Here is a 9,458-nt window from a genome sequence, read left to right as displayed (position 1 = left end):
ATGGCAAGAAAGACTATGCAGATAGAATTAAATTAAGAAACTTGTGGATGCAGAGATTATCTGGACTGTTCCTAAATGCAAGTGGTATAAGAGAGATCTGACTGCAGCGGAAGAAGGCAGTGTGACGCACAGAAGGATGTTACAAAGTTGGCTTTGAAGATGGAGGAAGTACCTGCAAGTGGAGGAACGCAGGTCTAGAAGCCAGAAAATGTCAACAGAACAAAACAAAGAACTCTGACAATCCCTAAAGTTATAAAGGGAGCAAAATGTTTCTAACACCTTGATTTTGACCCAGTGTAATTCATTTCAGACTTCTGACCTCCAGAACTATAAGAGAATAAATCTGTTATTTTAAGTTTGTGGAAATTTGTTAACAGCAACAATAGGAAACCAATACAAGAATAATGAGAGGTAATTTGAAGATTTGTGGTAATTGTATGAAAATAGAAATAATATTTGAAAGTTAATTTGACAATGATATTTTAGATTGAAGAAGAGATACTAAATCAATGTATATAGTTTGTAGCAGTTTGATTATTACATAGGTATAATTTAGGCTAAACTATGAAGACAGGAATCAGAGCAAAGAAAATTACAGATCAGTGTCCTTGATGAACATAGGTGCAAAAATCCTTAATGATTGAGTTAGTTTCATTATAGAGATTGAAAGGATAGTTCAACATATGCAAATAAAAAAACATACCATATAAATAGAATCAAGGATAAAAGTCATGTGATTATCTCAATTGATGAAGAAAAAGTCAACAAAATTCAAGACCCCTTCATGATAAAAGCCCTAATAAAACTAGGCACTGAAGAAGCATTCCTTAATCCAGTAAAAGCCAACAAACTCACAGCCACAGTATTTTGATTGGGAAAAAATGGAAAGTATTTCCTCCCAAATGAGGAATGAGGCAAGGGAGTTCACTCTCATCACTCTTATTCAGAATAGACAGAGCAACTAGGCAAGAGAAAAAAGGGGGAATACAAATAGAAAAAGAAGTCAAATTATGTATGTTTGCAGATGATATGATCCTATACTTAGATAATCCTAAGGACTCTATCAAAAGATTTTTAGACCTGATAATTACTAAAGTAGTAGGATATAAAATCAACATTTAAAAGTCAATAGTTTTAGTTACATTAATAATGGTCAAGCAGGAAAACAATTCCATTTATAGTAGCATCAAAAAAATTAAAATATTTAAGGATCAATCTAACAAAGAAAGTGAGAGACCTCTATACTGAAAATTTCCAAACACTGAAGAAAGAAATTGAAGAAGACATCAGAAGATGGAAATATCTCCCATGCTCAACGGTTGGAAGAATTCCTATTGCCCCATAAGCCACATCACTAAAAGTGATCCTCAGATTCAGTAAAATCCCTAGGAAGAAAAAAACCAGTGACATCCTTCACAAAACTAGAAAAGAATTCAAAATTAATATGGAAACACAAAAGACTCAGAGTAGCCAAAGCAATCCTAAGACCAAAAAAACAAAACAAAACAAAACCAAAAAAAAAAAAAACCCCACAAGGCTGGAGGCATCACAATACCTAATTTCAAAATATACTACAAAGCCATAGTAACAAAAATAGCATAAGAATAATATGTAGACCAATAGGATCGAATAGAGAACACAGAAACAAACCTTCATAACTACAGCTGATTCTGGACAAAAGAACCAAAAATATACATTTTAGAAAAGGTACCTCCTTAACAGATGATCCTGGAAAAACTGAGTATCTTCTTGCAGAGGACTGAAACTAGATCCCTAACTCACATGCTATACAAAAATCAATTCAAAATGGATCAAAGAACCAGCTGTAAGACCCAAGACTTTGAAATTGCTAAAAGATAGCATAGGGAAACACGTGAGGCCATGGGTGTGGTGAAGACTGCCTAAGTAGTCTTCAATATCATAGGAATATAAAAGAAATAATAGCAAGAATCAACAAATGAGATTATATCAAATGGAAGCATTTCTGAACACCAAGGGAAGCAACTGGCAGAGAGACGACACAGCCTACAGAGTTGGAGAAAATCTTTACCAGCTACCCTTGCAACAGACAGTTAATATCTAGAATACATAAAAGACTCAAAAAACTTAGCACCAAAAAAATCAAACAGCCCAATCAATAAATTGGCAAATAGATGGAACAGACACCTCTCAAAAGAAGAAGCACCATTGGCCAAAAAGTTATGAAAATATGTTCAGCATGTTTAGCCATTAGGGAAATGCAAATCAAAACTAAATTGAGAATTGCTATCTTTAAATACAGAAAACAATAAATGCTGGCAAAGCTGTGTGTTGGGGGAGGAACCCTCTTTCATTCCTGGTGGGAATGTAAATTAATATGAAGATTCAGTATGAATCAGTATGAAAATCAGACGAAGATTCTTCAAAAAATTAAAGATAGAGCTACAGTTTCATCTTGCTATATCATTCCTTGTATACCCAAAGGAATCAAAGTCACCATCCTTACGGATACCTGCATACATGTCTATGGCTGCACAACCCCCACCACCCCATATAAGGAATCGGACAAAGTGCCTGTGGGGAGATGAATGGATGAAGGGAATGTGGTAGATACACAGTGCAGTATTATTCAGCCACAAGAAAGAACAAAATTCTGTCATTTGCAAGAAAATGGATGGTTCTGTAGTCCATCTCATTGATTGAAATAACCCAGACTCAGACAGATACTGCTTGTTTAGTATGTGGACCTTAAGATGATGAGAAAGTAGGAGGTGTGTTGTTCTTAGACAAGGAGAAGATGAGAAGATGAAGAAGGAGGAAACAAGGCAGCTCATAGTGAGGGAAGGAGGATATGAAATGGATTATACACGTTTTACCTCCGCGCTGAAATGTGAGACTACAGGGAAGGGTTGGCAAAGGATGAAGGGTGGGGAACGTGATCAAAGTGTGCTTCATGCATGTATGAACCTGCCAAGATGAATCCCATTCATCTGCATGACCAATTACAAAGTGAAAAATTTTGACAAAAGGGAAACTATAATGATGGCCACTGACATCACTGCAAAGAACTGAACTTTCTGTTTGCTGGGACACATTCCCATTCCCAGAACCTTTGAATTGCATAGGAAAGGTGGGAGATCTGAAGTAATAAGTGATGTAAATTTTGCTGCCACCCTTGATAATGATGATGTGGAAGCAGATATGGTGGGTTTAGAAAAGGAAAATAACAATATATCTTTTATCTGTAGCTAGGTATGGACTGGAGAAGCAAATGATGCACTATCTATACAATGTCATTTATTTATTTATTCATCCTTTTTTTTTTTTTTTTTTGTATTTTTTGTCTTTTTTTTTTTTTTTTAAGATGCGGTCCCAGGAAAGTGTGTCTTTTATGGGTTGAACCAGAATGGTTTTTGGGGCGGGGGTTTGTTTTTTGTTTTTTTTTTTTGGTACTGGGAATCAAACTCAGGACCTTGTGCTTTGCAGGCAGGTGCTGCGCCACTGAGCTAAATTCCCAGCCCCCTCACCCATTTGTTTTTATAGGCAGATATTGGTCTTTTTTATTTTTTCTGTTTTTGCCATTATTTTGGTCTTTTTTGAGACAGGGTTTCACTATGCAGTTCAGGCTGGCATTGAACTCATAGCAATCCTCCTGCCTCAGCCTCCCAAGTGCTGGGATTACAGGCGTGCACTACCACACTTGGCTCTTCCCATTATTTTTGTTGTTTTTGTCATTTATTTGTGGTGTGGTGTTGCATGTTCTTATGCAGAGAGGTATATAATTTGATCTTTGTGTAGTCTAGTGTTCCAATAATTTCTTTTGTGCCTAAATTCTTCTGTCTTATTTATTAAAGATGCTTCTTACTCCAAAATTATGAAAAAGATTTTATTTTTAATACAGTGTTCTTTTAACTATCTTCATGTCTAAGCCAAATAAAATGAGAAGTCCCTAAATGTATGCGTGTTGTGTGTGTATGGATATAGGGATCTATATTATTCTTTCTTGATATGGAGTCCATTATCTGACTATATTTATTGTCCTTTTCCCAAGCAAAATTTATCAGAACTGCTAACCTTAAAGATTCCATACTGAATCATTATTTCATCTCTGATTTCAGAGAGGGACTGAAATATGAAATGAAACAGAACTAAGAGCTGAATTAGTCTATGTCTTCTAATTCCACACTGGCTCACAGGAAAAAATCTAGCAGATAGCTACCTAACAAAACCTTTTAAAATGTTGTAGAATTATACAATTTAAAAGGTAAAACAGTATAGGAATAAAAATAAATTTGCAGGAATCTTAAGCTGTGAAGAGATTTCTGTGATCCTAAAGTTGGCTTCATTCCATGATTTTAAAGTAAGACACAAAAAAAATGACTCTATTTTTAATGCTGAAAGGTTGATTTTTAATTTTTGAGGAACTTGTTCTGTGTATGTCTGTTCTGTGTGCTACTGTGAACTCTGACATGCAAGTGTTACAGTGGCCTTAGGGGAGGAAATGCCTTCACTTCAATGAGGTGATAGTATCGCTAAACCTACCAACACCCTTATTAACTGCAATGATAACATTTTCTACCAGATTTTCTCAGCCTGACACAATTCTTACTTGGATTATGGGTATGAAGTTCTGACCAAAATATTACCTCAAAATATTTTTCAAATTATAAATTTAAAGATGGCTAACGCCTAGACTTTGCTTACTAAATTTAACAACGCAGACCCTAAGATTTACTAAAAAAGGTTGGCTTAGTTCTAAGAACTGAGACTTACAGTACACCTGGTTCAACCACTCAAACTAAGAAATTGACTTTTCCTGACGCTGATGAAAAGTGGGAGGTCACTATATCAAACTGTGAGGTTTTAGGAAATTGGCACTTAATATTTGAGAACATGCCCAATCCAGATCTTGAGCTTATTTGTTTAGTTATATGTTATTGTTCCTACTGAATTTGTAAAATTGACTACTTTAGATATAAGAAATTAGTCAAAAGAAATAAAGCCTTAAGATTTTATTTTTCCTTTTCCCTCCTATATAACCTATATTTTTGTTAACTGGGATTATGAGTTAGACTTTAGCACTTTGATTTTTTCCTAGTCACTGATAATATACAAAGACTGTCAATTCCTTTTTATGTAGTGGAAAACAACCATTCTGGCACCAGCTGAGATTCTGCTGGGGTTTTAGCTATGTAGTTTTTGCCATAAAAACATGTGTTTCAGATTGACCAATCAAACGGCCCCACAGTCCTGGGATTTATCATGAGACAGGAGCAAGGCCAATCAGAAGAGTTGTTTTCCATGGTAGATGAAGATGGGAGAGGATGACACTTCCCACCATGACCCTTAATATAAGGCTACAAATGTGCCAATGATTGGCTCTGCCATTACATAGCGTGTCCTTACATGACAGCAAAGCTTATGCACATGGAGTGGTGTGGGAGAGAGTGAGGCGAAGAATTGGATTCCTTTTTCCTGCTGTCTTTCTTGGACTTCTGTCTGCTGTGAGTCAATTAATTCCTCTTTTTGTGTTTAAGGTAATGTGTTTGAGTTAAGGTAATATGTTCTTTATTAAACAGATAGTCCTACCTCTATATCACAAAATACTCCCTCTAAAATTCCATTGATTAATATCCTTATAAATTCAGGTAAGTAATCCATTCAAAGTAAATATAAGTCCATGAACACATAGTGAATAAATATTAACTCTTATCATGGTTATTATTATTGATATATTATTATTACTGTTACGAACATATCAAACTCAATTTAATCTTTACATATTATTGTGCATCTACATTTCCAAAATTTTCTTTCTTGGGTGATATATTTGCCATTTTTCTATATAAATTACTCAAGTCCCTCTTATCATGTCTTAATTCTAGAACTACAGATATTAAAAGATTCTGAAAGAAGCATCTGGTTTTTAAACTTTAATTATCTGCCTCCTTTTTTTCAAAAGCATTATAACAAGTTTTTTGTGGTCAGTGTTGCCTGGTTGCTCAGCTTATCATACTTTCACCAGGAATGAGTTTTGCATGGATTGTAGAGATTCCAGATAAGGTACTATAAATACTGTTTATAAAAAAAAAATCCTGGGTGTATCCTTAATAGGTGCAAAGGGCAGAGCCAGAGGGCCTCACACTCTGCTGGTCATGCATGTCCTGACCTTGTCCTGTCCAGGTTAAGATGCTGCAGAGGCTCCATGTCCACATTGTGGGGACTTGTGTTGAGCCCTCTGGCTGTCACAGTGGGGCCACTGTCCTGAGGAGATGCCCTGAAAGACACTGATGAGAGTGTGAAAGCAGGGATAGAGGGATGCGTTATGGGCACGTGTGTCCGAGCTATGTCTCCTTTAGACTAGTTCTTATTTTCTGTCCCGTTCTCTGCACTCTCGTACTCAACTTTCCATGGTCTCCACCCTGCATCAACACCCACCTTTCTTTATCTCTACAATTTTTTAGACTTTCCTATCTACAGTATTGGAATCCAAAGCTAAAATTTACCACCTCTAGCTCCATCACAGGTAGACCAGAATTTCTGGGTTAAACTGTTAAAATTACTCAGATTGAAGGAAATGCTAACAACAATAAGAATTAATGTTTTTATTCTCCAGTAGTTCAGATGGTAAAAAAAAAATATATATATATAGTTTATATATATATATATATATAAAAAACATTCTTAGCAGAGGGTATTCCAGGTAACTGCTCACTGTGTTATCTATATTATCATCAGCTAAGTTTTCAGTTGACTTCAACAGTATATTTATGAGCTGCCAGAACTCTTTCTTCTTTCCTGACTCCCCTTGTTTCAGGTTGAGAGCTCCAATATCAGGATTTCCTAAACTCATCCCTTGAAACATTTGTTCTCTGAAGAGTACACTATACGCTGAATGAGGTAAGGAGGTCACAGGCAAACACAGACCCTGCTGGCACTCTTGTGTCTCTGAGAGGAAGGACTCCTTAGAGAATTCATGAGAAACAGTGAGATTTAGAAAAGGAATAGAATAGACCCAGACGTCGTCTACAAAGGATGACACTTTTTACTAAAGCATAGGCTCTGCCCTGATGCTTGTTTAAGCAATTGGAAAGAATTCCTTGGGTATACATTACTACTACTCAGGTCCTGTGAGAAAAGTTATTTAAAAATCATTGATCATCATTACAAGATAGTGTAATAATATACATCATTAGTAGATACCAAACTACTAAATATCTTCTTTTTCTGTTTATTTTCAAATGTGTATCATCTGCTTAGCATTGCAGACTTGTATAACAAAGACACTTGCTCAAAAACATGTAAAATACTATCCTGAGGAAAGATTCATTATCCTGCCCAAGGACTAAACATACATGGAGACGCAGTGAGGGAAAAAGTAATATCATGAGTGTGAAATCTCTCATGATGATGTAATCATAACTGCAGATAGCCACATAGGATGAAGAACGCTTAGGGATTTATTTTATTTATTTATTTAATTTTTTTGGTACTGGGAATCAAACTCAGGACCTTGCAATTGCTAGGCTTGTGCAATTGCTAGATGCTTGTTCTGCTGAGCTATATCCCCAGCCCAGCTTAGGGATGCATAAACCCAATTATAACAAACACCATGAATCTATTGAAGAAAAACAAAGAAAACTCAGAAGGTGAATAACTCACTTTGGTGTCAGAGGTAGGGGCTGCAAAATAGATACATCAGTTCCCGGCAATGAAAGAGGGGTAAAAGCAGGCATGGAAAAAACTCAGCACAGTATTCACTTGGCTTTTATGGACCTCTGTGACCAGATGTTAGCAAGATGAGAAAATAACTTATCAACTGAAGAATTTCCCTCATCACAGCAGAAGGGGAGGATGGGTCACTTATGGTCCAGAAGGGGAGGATGGGTCACTTATGGTTCTTCGCTCTGCAAATCATTAACTGCTGAAGTGGGATAAGATGTATATATTCCAAATGGAAAGTGTACATGAGTTTCCTTTGTCTCTCCCACTACGTTCTCAGTCTCCTTTTTCCTACCCTTCTGCCCCACTCCTTTTTTTTATCATTCTTCTTCTCTTTCTTCTCTCCTTGCCCCTTCCCTCCTTTCATTTCCCTTGTGTTCCCTCAAACCCCTCGTTCCCTCCAAGTATCCTTTCTCTCTTGCCTTCTTCTTCCACCTTCCCTTCCTTTATCCACTGTTTTCAGGACTAATATACCTGATAAGGTTATTCTATTGTCAGTATGTGAGAAATATTTAGATTCTAAACTACCAGTTGTAATGATGTGCAAATAGTCCAAAGTCTTAAGAGTATAGGACAGGAATGGGTGGTAGAAATGGGCCTTGCACAGGAAACAGAGACTCATATTACTACAACAGAACATTTCTCTGTGTCTCTTTTGTTGTCACAGAGAGAGGATGAGAATTCTATTCACCAAGCTCCCAGCGCCTCTGCTGTTCCTGCTTCTGCTACCACCAATGCAGCTTCAAGGGACTTTCTCGAATTTCTACCTTCTACCAAATTTTACACATCAAGAGTTTGAAAATTATATATATGAACTTTATGGTACAGGGCCTACAAGACCACCTTCCAAAAGAAAAATTGAAAAAATAGTCCTTGCTGAGGAAGACTGGAGACCTTTGGATGATCCTGAATACTGTTCACAGGGAATTAGACTTAGAAATGTTCAGTATAAGATGCGGTGTGTGCAATATCATTACTTCCTTAAAACGACATATGAGATGTTGCAAAAGACCTGCTACAATACTGTAGTGCCATGTGAGGATGGAACTGATGGATGTAAGAAGAGTAAGGAAGCAATAGAAGGGGTGTTTTGTCAGTTAATAGAAGGAACTGATATGCCAAACTGTGACTATGAATCTTCTTACATGCATGGTTATGTTCTTATCACCTGTCGATGGAACAATGCAACACGAGAATTTATTCCTCATACTATAAGTAATATGGTACCACAAACCTAGCAGAAAAGTACAATCCACTGGGAAGGTATCTTTCTTCCACTATTCAAATATAAGTTTTCTCTAAACAATTAGAGAAGAAGGAAATCACCTTCTCCAAGCTTCTTACCCTTACCAATCAAAATTGAGCATGGTAATTTGATTCTGCTCATTTTTATCACTCTCCTCTCTCCCTTTCTGCTTCAATCCTATTCAAAGGTAACGTGGGCTGGGTTCACAGACAGGGTACTTATAGGCAGTTTCAAGCAGGTCTCATAGTTCAGTATGTTTGAACTGAACAGTGTCCTGACTATGAAAGCCTCCAGTGAAATGATGACCAGCACCTAGAGGAGCAGGGAATGGTTGCCTGAACTGTGCTCTACAGATGTATTTGTATGATTCTCTAGTTTAACAGAAATAATAAAGTGATTCAATCCAGTGCAGTGGCTCTTGTGTGCTTGTGTGAATTTCAAGGTTTGGGACTTTCCTTCTTGTGATACCACTTCGCACCAAGAACTCAAACTCCTTCAGGACGTCTTCCCA

At 36.7% G+C, this 9,458-nt stretch overlaps 1 protein-coding gene across 1 annotated transcript; it reads left to right on the top strand.

Annotated features, from left to right (window-relative positions):
• The first annotated feature begins 8,375 nt into the window (after positions 1 to 8,375).
• Positions 8,376 to 8,939, top strand: Rnase9 (ribonuclease, RNase A family, 9 (non-active)). Its single transcript, XM_005412141.2, has one exon. The coding sequence runs from the start codon at positions 8,376 to 8,378 to the stop codon at positions 8,937 to 8,939; it is 564 nt and encodes a 187-aa protein (XP_005412198.2).
• The last annotated feature ends 519 nt before the right edge of the window (positions 8,940 to 9,458 follow it).

This window comes from Chinchilla lanigera, unplaced genomic scaffold (assembly GCF_000276665.1).
Source record: "Chinchilla lanigera isolate Chin_1 unplaced genomic scaffold, ChiLan1.0 scaffold00149, whole genome shotgun sequence".
Lineage (NCBI taxonomy): Eukaryota > Metazoa > Chordata > Mammalia > Rodentia > Chinchillidae > Chinchilla > Chinchilla lanigera.
The sequence above is the reverse complement of the archived record's forward strand: the minus strand, read 5'-3'. Positions and strand labels throughout refer to the sequence as shown.